At 36.9% G+C, this 15,391-nt stretch overlaps 1 protein-coding gene across 2 annotated transcripts; it reads right to left on the reverse strand.

Annotated features, from left to right (window-relative positions):
• Positions 1–335: 335 nt before the first annotated feature.
• nsun3 (NOP2/Sun RNA methyltransferase 3) lies at positions 336–14,593 on the reverse strand. 2 transcript variants are annotated; one of them, XM_037980052.1, is made up of 7 exons: positions 14,334–14,593; positions 13,345–13,448; positions 12,739–13,247; positions 12,241–12,395; positions 10,416–10,537; positions 9,865–10,127; positions 336–3,014 (listed from the first exon to the last, which is right to left on the reverse strand). In XM_037980052.1, the coding sequence occupies exons 1-7, from the start codon at positions 14,454–14,456 to the stop codon at positions 3,010–3,012; spliced, it is 1,281 nt and encodes a 426-aa protein (XP_037835980.1). In that variant the 5' UTR covers positions 14,457–14,593; the 3' UTR covers positions 336–3,009. The 2 variants fall into 2 exon arrangements, with proteins under 2 accessions (XP_037835980.1, XP_017296317.1); XM_017440828.3 differs by lacking the exon at positions 336–3,014 and having other exon boundaries at positions 7,251–10,127.
• Between the last annotated feature and the right edge of the window lie 798 nt (positions 14,594–15,391).

Consider the following 15,391-nt stretch of genomic DNA (forward strand, 5'->3'; position numbering starts at 1 on the left):
AACAAAGTTGGCTACAACTACATATTTTATAGATATTGAGCTAAAATCTGTTGTGGTTGTAGCTGAGAGTCATTCCCAAGTCAAGTCAAGTTTATTTGTACAGCACATTTCAGCAACAAGGCAGTTTAGGGTGTATTAAATCATAAAAACGCAGAATTAAAAAGTCATAAAAAGTCAATTGATGTTTGCTATACCAGCAGCAAACATCACATTTTCCAACACACTCTGAGCAAAGCAGCTTGCAATATTGTATGAGGTTGCACAAAAGATTATTTTAAAAGTTTGACTGAAATGACTACAATGTCATCATTTCTCAACATAAGATAATCTATGAAAGGAAGCAGGCGATATGCATTCCTGTAAGGAATGTAACACACTTACAAATGGGAAAACGTGATTTTCCACATGTGAAGTGTCTTGGTTTTATTTTATTTATTTATTTTTGTCAGGAATATTTGAGTTTGAGGTAATTTAAATAAAAACTATATTTTAGAACACAACATATAATGAAAAAGCACTAAGACAGGCAGCAATTGTTTGTCAAAAAAAGCCAAAATAATGCAATTACTGCAGCAGACAATCTCAAAAATGTAAAACCACAAAGGCAAACAGACCCACTTTTCTAAATATAGAAATGTGTGAAAAAGTAGAGGCGCAAGCAAGTGATGGCATCATGCAACGCTTTATATGTGCACACGCAGCTATGACTGGATGAATACTGGATGAATAACTATATTACCTCTAAGTGCTTCATAGTGACGTAAAATCTGAATAAGCTGTTGAATCTAAAGACTGAACATTGTGAAGGTAAGCTTCAGGAGGCCTCCATTATACCTCAAACTAATCTGTGAATATGCTTCTAATTAAAGCAACCGTAACCTTTTTTAAATTTTTTGATCAAAAATCTCCTACTAATGTTTTCAAGACTGAAACTAAAACCTGGTATGAAATCTATCAGTTTTAATGAGCACCTTCATTATTCTCCCCGCTGACTTCCATTCCCCTTTTTGTCCTCTGGGTGAGGGATGTTTTATTCATGCTTTTCCTTTTACTCGGGGTGTGTCCACTTCAGCGAGTTTTGAAGCTGGAAACTTGAACAGAAGTCAGGTAAGATTAGGAGGAGGCAACTCAATCTTTGGACACTTTTATGTGATTTTATCCTCGGGTGTGTACATCACAGGGATCCGTGCAGGGGTCAAACAGGTGTCTTCATCTGGGTATTATCACCTGAACTACAAATGTGGAGCTGATTATTTTAAGGACAGGTCTGAAAGCGTGTTAGCTATAATATTAATCAGTAAAAACTGCAGGTAGTAAAAAAAATGTCAATATAAAGACACTCGTTCTATAACTTATTTGTCACTGCGAAAAGCTTTTCTTCTTGTCAGACAAAATTTTAAACACTCTAAAAGTACAGGTTAACTTTCATTATTGTTATTGTTTTTGATTTATTTTTTATTCTTACAGAAGGGTCATGAACAAGACTGTAAACTAGTGTTAAAGTACAGCTCTGTGAAAGTGTTACAGATTTCTTGTTTTTGCTTTTTTTGTCAAACTTAAATGTTTCAGATCAGCAAACTGTTAAAATCAGACAGAGAAAACCTGAGTAAATACAAAATGCTGTTTTTAAATGGGGATTTAATTTATTAAGGGGGAAAAAAGCTAAACCAAACCAACGTGGCCCTATGTGAAAAGTAATTTCCTCCATTGTCAAACCATGAATTAACTAATTGACCCAGGCCTAATTAGTACCAGACCCATAAAATCAAGGAAACACTTAAATTGAGGTATTATCCACACATGGAGAGAACATGGAACAATGGTGATCCTCCCAGGAGCTGCCGGCTGACCAAAATTACTCCAAGAGCCCATCAAAGACTCATCCAGGAGGTCCCAGAAGAACCCTGCAGGCCTCGTCTGCCTCAATTAAAGGTCAGAGGTCATGATTCAACAAGAAGAAAAAGACAAAAATGGGAGCGTTCCAAGGCCAGAACCGCTGCTGAGCAAAAAGGACACAAAGGCTCGTCTCACGTTTAGCAAAAAGACCTTCAGGAACATATTCCGTGGACTGATGAGACAAAAGTGGAACATCTGAAATAAACACTGCATTTCAGAAAAAAAACATCCGACCCCCAGCCAAACACGGTGGTGGTAGTGTGATGGTCTGGGGCTGCTTTGCTGCTTCAGGACCTGGACAACTTGTGGAAACTGATGGAACCATAATTTCTGCTCTCTACCAGAAAACCCGGAAAGAGAATATTTATTAGTTTAATCGGGTTCTGCAGCAGAACGATGATCTGCAGCGCGGCAGCAACGTTCCTCCACAGCAATCAGTCTCAAAAGCTTGATTGAAGTTGTTGTCACCAAGGGGGGCACAACCACTTATTAGCTTTAGGAGGCAATTACTTATTCACATAGGGTCAGGCTGGTTTGGATAACTGTTAATAAATGAAATCATTTAAAAGCTGCATTTTGTATTTGTTCGGGTTATTTCTGCCTGATATTAACATTTGTTTGATGATCTGAAATGTGGGACAAATAAGCAAAAACAGAAGAACTCTGAAATAGTTTCTCACAGCACCACAGTTAGAGTTTAAACAATCAGTAGAACAAAGCCACATCTCAAAATGGTATCAATTCATGTCCAGTTTTATGGATTTGCCTTTTCTAGTTGCATTTATTTGGTGGAGGGATAAGTCCGTGTGTTTAGGTTTGAGAACAACTCTGTTGCGGCTTAAATCCAATTTTGTTGCAGTTGTGTCCAGGGCTTTAGTTTTTATATCTGAAGATCAATTGTGTCTTTTCTTCAAAAGATGAATGAACGTCTGGGCCGAGGCAATCTGTCCTGTCTTCACTCTGGTGAGGCTGTGCTTTGTCTTATGGTGCAGCTGTTATGAATGTCTCCTTCCTGCAGCTGCCGAAGCTCACAGAGGTCTTAGTAAAGAGTAACCAGGAGAAACACCGTCCCGTTTATCATGGTCCACACTGGATCAGCCTTGATGTGTCATTTCATTCTGAAAGAGTGAGCCAAGTTGGATTAAATATAGCAAATTAAAAACCTAGCATGGAAGCAATCCTTAAAGCTTCATCCTGTTTTTAATGCCAAGGTTTTGAATTACGATCATCTCATGATGAGAAGGGATGGAGTTATGGCCATTTTCGTCAAACCGTGTACAGTAAATGGCATTATGCAAATCTCACTTCAGATTTTGTGAAATGTGTTGACGCTCGGAGTGTGTGTTGAGGATGACTGTCATCTACTACTGCACCAAACTGTAAAACTGAGATAAAGCCGTTTTTGTATTAGCTAGGGTCAATTAGCTGTGGTGTTCATCTTAAATTGGTCTGTCGCTAGTTGCAGATTTACATTCAGTGGTTTATGAGACGTTTGGCTAACAGACAAAGAGGGTTGATATCAACAGAGTATGTGTTGTGAATCACATTCAGCGACTGCCACACTAGGTTCTAGATCAATATCTGTAAAATTGGCTGTTATAGACTTTTTTGTGTTTCCTAAAGTTGGCTGTGGCGTGCCTCTTGAATTTGTTTGACTTTAAAACCTGACGTACATCCAGTGATTACTTTCTGAGAGTTGTGTTAAAATCTGTCCAGTGGTTCATGAGATGTTTTAGTAACGGACAGAGTTGACTTCAATAATTAAGAGCAAAGTATTTGTTGAGAATGACTCTCAGCTACAACCACGTGAACTATCTGTGAAACTGACTCAAGTGTAGCCATTTTTGCATTTGATAAGGTTGCTCAGCTGTGGCTGCCATCTTGGATAGGGTTAAATCTAAATGTTATTATTTGTAGATGTTCATCTACTGACATCTTCCTGAGAATCTCATTAAAATCCATCCAGTGGTTCATGAAATATTTTGCTAACGTCATAAACAAATCAACCCACTCAGAGACACCCTAACCCTTATTCTTATTGCTGCTTCACCTTTGGCGACAGGCGATAACGGAGTATATTTAGTTCTGAGAATCTACTGCCGCCATCTAATAACTTGAGTTTGACGTTCAGCGTTGAGCTGGAAACCACAGAAACCAAGCTGGATCAAAAACAGAAACAACAAACCACTTTTTCTTCTTTATTCGTCCCAGTTTCATGACAAACAGCAGATAAAAGAACATAAGTTTCCTTTTTTTTTATCTCCAAGGTGTCTTGGTTACTCTTTCCTTTTCTGTCCCATTAACCTTCCTTTGGTGTTGGCTGTCAGTGCAGAGGCTGATGGGACCTGATGGACTGTGTCTCCACACCATAAAACACACCAGAGCTCAGAATAGTATTCCCTTTCTTTTTCCAAGTTATTTATAGCATTAGAATAACAAAAAAATAAAAAAACTTGATGTTACATAATAACTTGAGCAGGTAGTTCCCTTTTCTTTTTAACTCTGTCTTGTTAGATTAGTAAACCTGTTATTAACTGTCTAAGGTGAAGGCCGATCATAGAGTGTGTGTTTGTTTGTCTGTCTGTTATCATAATATCTCATCAACCACTGGACAAATTTTAATCAGTAGTCAATAAATTGCCATCTATACCTGATAACCAAATTTGACAACCAACAGACTTTAAGAAACACAAAAATGGTTATAACTCTGCTAGTTTCATAGATAATGAGCTAAGATTTGATGAGAGTCATCTTCAACACATACTCAACACACTATCCATTGCACAACATCTTTGTTTAAAAATCATAGCATTAACTGTTTCAGTCAACACTGTCTGATAGAAAATTATCTCATAAACCACTCAACGAATTTTGATTAAACTTCCAGAAAATAATCACTAGATTTACATCTACAACTACTTGACATTTAAAATAAACCCAATTCAAGATGGCCGCCACAGCTAATCTACCTTTGCCAACAGAAAAATGGCTATACTGGCTTACACAAAAAATGTTAAAAAATGAAGTAAAGTTTGTGTTAGTAGCTGAAAGTCATGTGACTGTCGTGGCCGTCTTGAATTAAAACTATGTTATCAAAGATGGCGGGAAATATTCATTCGAGGAATTCTAAACCTTTAATTTTAAGATGCTTTCCTTTTCATACAAGTGGTGCAACAATCAATCACGAGCAACAACCGTGGTCTCTCTTCCACTGATGGAATATTGACAAAGGATGACTTTTGAAATGAGTGATGGATTCGCCAAAAGGCACTAAATCTATACACCCAGTTGCTAGCTGTCTGTGTCATTCAATGTCAAAGGCTAAGACTGAGTCTACATTCAGTGTGTTTCTGATCTGATGGGTTCCAGCTGCACAGAGAAAAAGTAATGCACAGACACAATGAACCATTTACTGATTAAACTTTCAAGTGATGATTGGTGGCAAACAATTCCCCTGTGCAGAAATAGGATTAGTGGCAGCTATGAATCTAAACTAAAAAGTAACTTTATAAATTAATTGTGTGTAGCTTTAAAACAAAAGTTCAGATATTGATTGCTCACCATTGAAGACAAAGTGACAATAATGTTTTTGCTCCGTGTTTGTGTAGCTTTAGCAAAATATCTCATAAACCATTGCACAGATTTTAATGGGTCACAGAAAATAATCACTGTCTTTACATCTACAACTGATAAACTTTTGCAGTCAACCACATTAAAGATAGCTATGTGACCTTAGCAAACACAAACAGCTAAAATTCATCTTATTTTACAGATACTGAGCTAAGATTCGGTGTGGTAGTAGCTGAGAGTCATTCCTAACATTTACTTTAAGCAAAAACTGATCATCCAAGATCTGCTTTTAAAACATTTCCATTCATTCTTAGACTCAACACTGTCTGTCTGCAAAATATTTATTGGACCACATAACAAATTTTAAGGAAACTTGCAGAAATTGGAGTCAGTGGCCAATACAGCTAATCAAGATTTGCCAACACAAAAATGATTATAACTCAATCAATTTTGCAGATATTGAGATCAAATTTAGTGTGGTAGTAGATGTATCTTAGCAGTATCTTAGTCTAAAACTCTGTCATGAATGGAAAAGGGCAATGTGCATTTCTTCAAGCAATGCTAGGAGTTTATCTTCTTCAAGTGATAAATCTTTTTTCATGATATTTCCATCACTTTGAACTACCAAGATGATGAAATGCAGAAATTAAACAGTTAAGAGAAGTAGGAATTAGTTTCATCCAAACACAGGGACAGAGCTGGATTTTACCAGCGGAAAAAAATGCCTTTTTTGCTCAGACCAGATTAATCTGCTTTGCTACGCATTCCTCTGGCATTTAGGACTTTCCTGCGCTCCACGGTGCTTTCTCGTTTACTCTACTGTTCTATAGTTCCTCTGCTAATTTCCCCTCCTCTTCTCCACTTATTGTCAATGACTAAGGTTTTAATGATTACATCTGGCGGTGCCACAAATTAATTCCTGCCTCTCTGGCAAAAAGCTGCTCTCCACCTGATTATGCAAAGCAGGCCTACATTTGCTCCCTTTGAAGTGGAGGAAAAGCTGCTTAGAGATTCTCCCCTTGAGGAAACACTGCAATATGGAGAACATCAACAAACCAAGAGTTCACACAAAGGTCAGCGATATAGTTAACCCCAATGAAGCTCCACTTCATCTCCACATCTCGCCACTTTAAATTTGTCTTACTGTTGTGTCGGTGTAATGATGTGCCTGTTATCAGGGATGGAGATATTTTTCAAAGACGTAGAGAAGTAGAGAAAAAGTAGGGCAGTCCATAAAAATAGCCATATAAGTGCACCAAATATTGCTTGTGTCTATATGGCCAAGAAGAGGATGAAACTGGCATAAAAATCTTGCAGCTTCCCTATTTCAGCAATCATATCTTTGACTCTGTCTCATGGGGTTGCTCAGGTTTTGGAGCAGGACAAGAATTCGCAACAGAATGTTTTTCAACCTGAAATGCTGAAAAGATAAACTCGAGCGTCGCTGTGTGCTGTTACTTTCATTGCACCTTTGCTTCTGATCGGAGCAATTACAGACTAATGAAAAGCTGCAACGCTGCAATGAAACTGTGTCTACTTTTTGCTCAAGCATGACACAAGAGCAGTCCTTCAAGGTAATGACCCACTGCAGGTGATGATACGGCTGTCTCAATCACACCTAGAGGAGGTACAGTGTGATAATGGACCTGTCAGATGGAAGATCACTTTCAGCAAGAATTAAACTACTTGTTCAATCAGACCCATGCAGTAAAGAAAGACAAAGAAAGAACCAGTGTTTTAATTATGTTATTACCCAAGAAAGAAACATTCCTCCTTCTTTAGAGTCAGTGGCCATTTTAGATGTATTTAAAAACAAGTATTAGCTGAAAATAACATATTCACCATTGATAGTCAGATAAAGGGGATCATAAAGGTCAGTAAAAAGCATAATATCCATAAAGTTGGAAAACAAATCCACACTTAATGTGTCCTTAAACTAAAACTTTGTAAGCGGACAGAGTGACTGAAAATAGGTCAACGATGGTAAAGTCCATGGAAGATCCGTTTGGGATCGAGAAGTCCAAGAATTCGGATGCACTGGGACGTAATTCTGCTCAGATTTGTTGAGTCAAGTATGCAGATAAGTTTTTCAGACAATCTAAATTGGAAAAAGACGGGGTCATTTCAACCGCTTTTCTGGAAAATATAACCAATGAGACAAATTTGAGGCGTGCGACGAAATGCTGCTCTTCAAATTAGGCTGTAATTTTAACACCGTTTCTACACTTGTGCCTTCTAGGTTATCTACACAGTATGTAATGTAGGTCAGTAACAAGGTTTTTGGCAGACTGAGCCGAGCGCTTTGTTTACATTGAGTGCATCCATGTATTTATGATATTGCATATCAGTATAACTGGAAAACTACTGGAGTAAACTCGTCCAAACTGCACCATTTAATCTAGTTCAGGAGAACATTTTTATGTTTCATTTTCTAGTTTGCAGTGAGGACCTTTAAAACATGAACACTATGAACATGAGCAAACTGTGGCTGCTGGTTCTGTCATCTTTCTTTCACACATACAAAGTGTTTATGAATCAAAATTTAAACTCTAACAAAACTCACAATAGGAGCACTTCCAGCAGCCTACAAAGCCGTGTTAAACCTTACAAAAACAAATTTTACTCTCAAAGTGTTCTGAATTTGCTTATGAAAATGAAAACAATGTGTTAAAAATATGAGAAAGAAACCAAACTCAGGCTGAAAACTTGTGAGTTAAATCTCTGCTGAAACCAGTTCCTGATTATACTAAATGAGACTTCAAAGAGATCAAATATGCCTTTTGCCAGAGAAACATTGGAGCATTTATGTTGACAGTATTGAAGCACAATCTGTTGCTAAACATGAAAGAGTACGATAGATTTTTATGTCAATTTTCCGTTATTTTTTTAAATACAAACACAAACGTGGGGCACTCTGTTAAACTCTATGATGCTTCATGACACAATAAATTTATCTGTGGATGAAAAATAATGATGACTTATATCGATCTTTGATTTACAGAAACAAAATGGCAATTCTGTTGTTAAAACGTTATAGTTTTAGACTCATATAGATGTTGACTGACATGAGGTTGTGTTTTTTATGGCTGAGGTCGGGCAGCTGATGGCAGAAATACATCAATGATTCTTTTTATATGTACAGTGTTTTCCATTTCACAAAATATAGCAATAATTAATTAACTTAAACATATTTAATAACCCTTAGAAGACCATGTACATTTAAAAGTAACATAAAGAAGAACATTCTTGCTTAAAAATACTAAATTATGGGCTGTAGTGAGCAGCTTTTAGCAGCAGCTGCCACATCTTCATTTTCACACAAGTAAGGCTGATCAAAGATTTTTGTTTTTTTTAAATTGGCTGATAAAAATAGTTTGGCAGATTAATCAGCCTATCTCTGCTTAGGTACATAGATATGTCCGTCTTGCAGGGTGAGGTGTGTTTTAATATCTACTCTTTGCCTGTTTGCACCTATGGGGTTTTGCATTTTTTAAATTTAATTTCTTCCAAATAAAATTTAATAAAAAACAGAGTTGGGCTGAGGGCATCATCATGATATCATCTTTAAAAAGGTACTATGATAAACTTCTTACCCAAGTGTTGCTAATTTTTGTATTTATTTTTACTTTGGGGCTTGGGGCTTATAATGAATGCGTCGGCTGACTCGTCGCTGCCGTTATGATTTGTTGTCAGGATGTTAGAATATCAGTGGTCCCCATTTAATCCACTCGGAGGTTTTTTTTTTTATGCAACAAACAGATAAAATCGTACTGGTCCAGTTTCAGACTCCACAACTAACCGGTGAGATACAGCTGGCTGTAACAAACTAATTGAGTCATTTTTTTCAGCTAATGCATCACTATCAGCAGCCTCTCTCACTCTGCCACACTGATGGCAACACTGTCATTTACTGCATTGTTATAAAATTACTTATTGCATGCATTCAGTAAATATGAGTTATGTCTGATTCTGATAGAGATTGCTGGAGGTAAGTATGACTGATGTGAGTACTGCTCTATTTTTATTTGCTTGTGAAATCTTATGAAGCACACCTACACACACACCAACACAAACAGCAGCTATAAACAATAAATAACTGATACGCTTATAGTTCTGCAACACCTTCGTGCTGCAGAGTTAAAACTGCTTCATTTCAGACTTTCAGAGAGCTGTACGTGTTGTCACTGACATGTTTACATCCAGAAACTACAGCTGCTATTTGTGTCCTCAGTATTTTGTGCAAAGTGACAATTTGCAGAGTCTGTGGTGAGTTAGATTCAAACTAAGTCCAAGAAAAAGGTGCTTCATATTGTTTCATTACACAAATCTACTTTAGGCAGAAAGAAACGCCTTATTTCCTTCTAATTCGAGACAAAAACATTGGTCCCCAGGTCCTACCAGGCTGAGGAACCACGAGAATCCCCAGTCTGCTGTTCAGCGGCAGAAGAGACGGCTTCGGCTGCGTCTGTCCACAAGCAGGATGAGGACTAAATGTAAAGTATTTTGATAAAGGAACGGCAATCTCCTCCCACAGATCTTCAAGTTCAGCCTCAGGAAAGTCATTCAGCACTGTCTCAACAACAGCATGGTTCTCAAACATTGACAGTGTGCAGGTTGAATAAACCACAACACCCCCTCGACGCACTGCAGATAGCGCAGACCTACAGGGAGCAAGTAAACACAGCACTTTATGAAAAGAGTCTTTAAAATGACACTGCATTGATTTTACACATGGCACAACTTCCATTAAACTCTTTTAGTTTTTTTTAGCTGCTCTAAAGCAGTCAAATCCCACAAAACCAAATGTAATTCAATCTAAACCCACAAGCATGGATGGTATTATGTTCTACTCTTTGTTAACAAAAGAACAGTACACAGAAAAAAGTCAATTTCTGATCCAAGTCAGTTTAATAAATATATTATTTTACGCTGTCCAGTGATGGGTTTACCTAAGGAGCTGAGCCTGTAGCACAGGCAGCCTGGCTCTGTCCTTTAGTCTCTGTTCCCCCTGGTGTCGGGTGCTAGAATACAGCCAGCTTCTGTCATTAGAACAAGGAGCATCAACTAAAACCTGCGACACACACCGAATCAAGTGTGAGCAAATAACAGAATATTTCAGAACGGTTCAGATAAGTTCAAGTCAACACAGAGAAAATGAGAAAAATAATCTTTAAACAAGCAGATGAAATGAGTGAAAAATGACCACTGATTAATGGCAGCAAAAAACGTATCTGTACAAACCGCAAAAACTAAAATAAGAAACAAGGCTTTCTTACATGTTTTCACCTCATCTTACAACCTCCGGGGGAAAAAAATAAACTTAAAATCATATAAATTTGAAGTGAAACATTTCAGTTTTATATCCTAAAAAAGTCAATATAAAATATTGATGGAAATATTGGTCAGAAAATGACTTTGACTTTAACAACAACTTCAACTCTCTGCCACTTCAACAATAAAAGAACATTTATTATCAGTCAATGTCCATCTGCATTGAACAGTCTTGGTTTAGGATTTTTTTCCTATTTCTAACATAAATTCAAAAATTGTTTTACTATCAAATCCTTGAATTTGTTTGTTTTACCAGGAGAACACTTTTAATGTGTTCTGCTCTGCGACAAGAAGTTTAATCACTTTAAATAATGACTAAATCAGGATTTAAAGGTGATACTCTGAGAGAAATGTCAGAAATCTCAGTGTCCACCTTCACATTCACTGTAAAGGTAATACTTTCCATTTCTCCTGGTGCTTTACTTCACACACTCATCAATAATCATCAGTCACTGAAAGTTAAATTCATATCTTTGTATAAAACTTTTTAACTGCTTACGGCAGATTTTTGATTCATCCCTTTAAAAGCATTTTCATCTCATTAGTCACAATCTACAGCTGCTGCCCTTTAACTTTTCTGAATTCTGTTTTATCTTATCTTTTCTACATAAAAATCCTGTTTCCTTCAGCCTGTTTCTTACAGCTTGATCTGAAAACCAGCTTCAGTGTCTGGCCTCCTGTTTTTAATGAGTTTTTGTTTGTTTCTTTTGTCCTGATAGTTTTAATTCGTCCTTGTTCTACCTGCAGGTTTGCCTTTAACAGCCTCTCCATTTTCTTTGTACTTGTTCTAAACTTTAAACACAGCTGAGTGGACGAACCAACATCTTTTAGAAAAAGTTTAGACTTGTTTTTAATCAACTTACAACCTTTATGAAGCGATGTTTTCTGTCACTAAGCCAAGTAGAACAGCTTCTTAAGGTCAGCAAACACTCTCCGAACTGCAGACTCATTTGCAAATGAGGGCTTAGGTAGGTTTTTGTTTTAAAAATAGAAATTACAAGGTGACTTAAATTTTTTCTCTAATTGATTTGAAAATAATGTCATTAATTACACCATTTTGTTTCATATTCTTCATAAGTTATGATTCCATAACTTTGGCCGTGAGAATCGTAAAATCCTTCCACAAACATGCTTTAAAATCCAATTTGGCCTTTCATACTGTTCACAATAAACCTTTTTTAATGTATTTTTTACCTTTCTTTTTTTAATTTACTGTTCCATCATCAGTCACTTTGAGTTCTTTGATTCTTTCCAGTTATTTCTGTGTTTCATCTCAGTTTCTATTTTGAATAAACACTCTTCTGCCGGGTTTATTACCCTCTCTTCAAAGGCTCGCTGATCTCTCTCATTTGTCATTGTGGCTTTTGAAAAGAATAGTCTATCACCTTAATTTGTCAGATAAGAAAAAGGAAATTCAATTACAAGTGTCTGTGAACACAACACCTTGTCATAAAAACCAGCCTCGCTGTGGCCAAAAAACTGTCCATCCTGTGCGGACACAATCACTCTGCTGTTCAGTGAGCGAGGCAGGAAAGACTCCAGGGTTTTGGACAGCCAGTCCCGTCTGTGAGGATCCGGTTCATTACAGCAGAGAAGTGCTGGAACGCAGCAAAGGCAGAATTACTGATTACTGGTGGATACTAAGGGAGAAAAAAAGGTTATTCAGGACAAATATATATATATTTCTTTGAATGAAGTGCAGTAACAAGGAGAGCAGAGTGTGCAGGTTGCATCGTTTTTCAAAATAAAACATTTTGACAGGATCAGCATTTCATGAAAAGATCTTGATATCAAACAAACACCAAATATCAGTTTTTCACACTTTATTAGCGTTTAAGCTTTATTTTAAAAATATTCAACTTCCGTGTATCTTCTAATACTTTTTTTCATTATATAATTTAATAAGATTTAATCAAAGCCTTTTTAAAAAGATTTGTTTACCTGGAGTTGCACTCTGCATTATGGCTATAGCTTTGCCCCCAGGGGCAGAACAAAGATCCAAAACTTTGTCCCCATCTCTCACTTGTAAAGCCAGAACTGGAAGCAGAGAGGCAGCGTTCAGGAGGTAGTACTGCTTCAACCAGCCAGGCCTGTGAGCCTGGGAAGGAAACCGCTGTGGATGTGGGTGGATGTAACACCGTAATGAAGAATGAGGCAAACTGAGAGTAAACTCTGACAGAGAGTCTTGAGAGGTGGTGTCAGGTTGGAGGCTGAAGTCCTCAGGAGGGCACTTTGAGATGTGGTGAGGTGACAACAGAGTGTCTTGTCCTTCTTCATATTTAGAATTAGACGCAGCAGAGGCACCGTAACAGAGCGATGCTGAGGCATCTGTTTGTGGAGGCAAGGATGAAAAGCCCAGGGACAGAAGAATCTGCGTTATATCTGTCACAGCGCTGAAGCGGTTTAACATGACCCCATATTGCCAGGACTGAGGGTCCAGGAGCACTGCTCTGCAGGACAAAAACATTCCCAATGAAGAAAACATTGCGTTAATGATTGTGCTTAGGCTTCAATCTTTATTCTAGAAAAGAAAATTAATTAAATCACCTTGCAGATGGCCACAAGTCTCCAAGTTCCTCACTGTACTGATGGTCAAAGTGATTGAGGACCGCTGAACAAAAGGCTCTTTGTTTTTTGATTGTTTTTCTTACCTATTACAAAACATACATATTTTAAAACAATTTATTTTAAACAAAATCTTTTAAAATAAGTGTTTTAATTATTTCCCTGTTTTACATTATATTGAAATTACTTAAACGTACAGCTTTATGAAACCTTGTTTTGTTCATTGCAGGAAAGGTTGTCAGATTTGCACATTATTCTTGTGTTTTTTAAGATTTCTGTCACACTGGATTTCTGCTCATCCCATCTTTGAAAATATTAAAACCTTAGTGCCAATTTGACTAAACACTAATTTTAATGTTTTGCAAATAAATCTAGCCTTATGATATTGCATCTTTAACTGAACAGTTTACTCATTAAAACCACTTCAGCTGAATGATGTACATCATATTTTGTGGTAGATAATCGATTTAAAATGTTTGACTGGGCTGAAAAACTCAAAAACACATCTTATACACCAGCTACCCCTGGAGGTCACTGTGGGTAAAACACTCCTGAAAGGAATGACTACAGGTAGATATCTCTGTGACAGGTACAAGACATGTCTTAAACGAGAAGACGGAGACAAATGCCACAAACAATATCTAGTCTATTCAGAACAAATCATACAAAAAAGTAACTACAAACCTGGAAGTGAAGCAAAATATCATGACTAAGTGTGGTAACAAGTTTGGTCAATTTCTGACAACTATCACGGTGGCTTTTTATGCTTGTACTCATAACTCCAGCTCAGAGATGTGATGTTTAACGTCTTGTTTTCTTTTTTTAAGGCTGCGGTGCTACAAAATGTGCTGCATATGTCAGAAAATGCTGATAATAAACCTTAAAAACGCTAGTTCGGCGCTGTTTAAACCAGAAAGAGACGAACAAATAACAAAAACAGAAGTAAATCATTAAAATAAAATTCTGATTACCTTGTCCTTCACAGAACCTTTTTGTTTATTCTGCTGTAAAGCACCATCTGGGGCGGTGTGGCACTTAAATGACAGCGGTATCGGCCTTATCCTCTTAGTTTCAAACCAAATTTTCCTCCACATATTCTGTAGTCAATGTACTGATGCATTCCTGTATAATTGACAAGACTAAACTAAACAAATTTCATTAATTCGTCTAAAACTATTAGAAAATACGTGACACAGACAAGTACGTCCTTGAAATCCGTCCTCCGTCACCCAACGACCAGTTATTTAGTTCCGCTTTGGAGCTAAAACGAGAAGCTTTTTGTAGAGCTGAATGTTCTTAATGAGATTAGATTAAAATGAGTTTTTAATCGAGCTGTAAGACTTTAAATTGTTACAGTTTGTGTGGCTTTGGGGATTGTTTGTTTTCGAATTATTGAGCTAGTTGCTCCAATCCGATCACAAAAATTACACTTATAAAATACAAACTACATTTTACTTTCTTTTTTACATCATGGATCTGTTGGATTCAACTAATCGATATATATTTATGTATTTTTATAGTTTTATTTTTGTCGATGCTTGAATTCAGTTTATCCATTAGCCTCAATGACGTATATGCTACGTCATTGGTTAGCCTGCTCTCGTTACCACAGGAATTTCTCGCGAGATTTTAGCTCTAAAGAAGCGCTGTGGAACATACTACCCAATGCTAATTTAAGTGAGATTAGGTATTAAAGAGATCACTATTCTAGTCTACTTCATATACGTATTGTTGTGAATCCTGTAATAGACTGGCTGAAAGCAAAACACTCGAAATTACCTGATCTTGTTATCACAAGCTTATTCCATTCATGTTTAAATGATGTCTGCTACTTATTTACTAGCTATTCAGTGTTGAAACAAATACATTTGATGTGTATACTTTGAATTATTTCACACCAACTAAAAACACAGACTTAACGTCTAATAGAAAAAAAATCTGCAGCTGCTTGGGAGGGAAATCTAGTGTGTTTAATGACATTAATATGTTTTTCCCTAAATAAATAAATCCACAGAAACAAAGACACGTG

This window comes from Kryptolebias marmoratus, linkage group LG15 (assembly GCF_001649575.2).
Source record: "Kryptolebias marmoratus isolate JLee-2015 linkage group LG15, ASM164957v2, whole genome shotgun sequence".
In the NCBI taxonomy this organism is placed as follows: domain Eukaryota; kingdom Metazoa; phylum Chordata; class Actinopteri; order Cyprinodontiformes; family Rivulidae; genus Kryptolebias; species Kryptolebias marmoratus.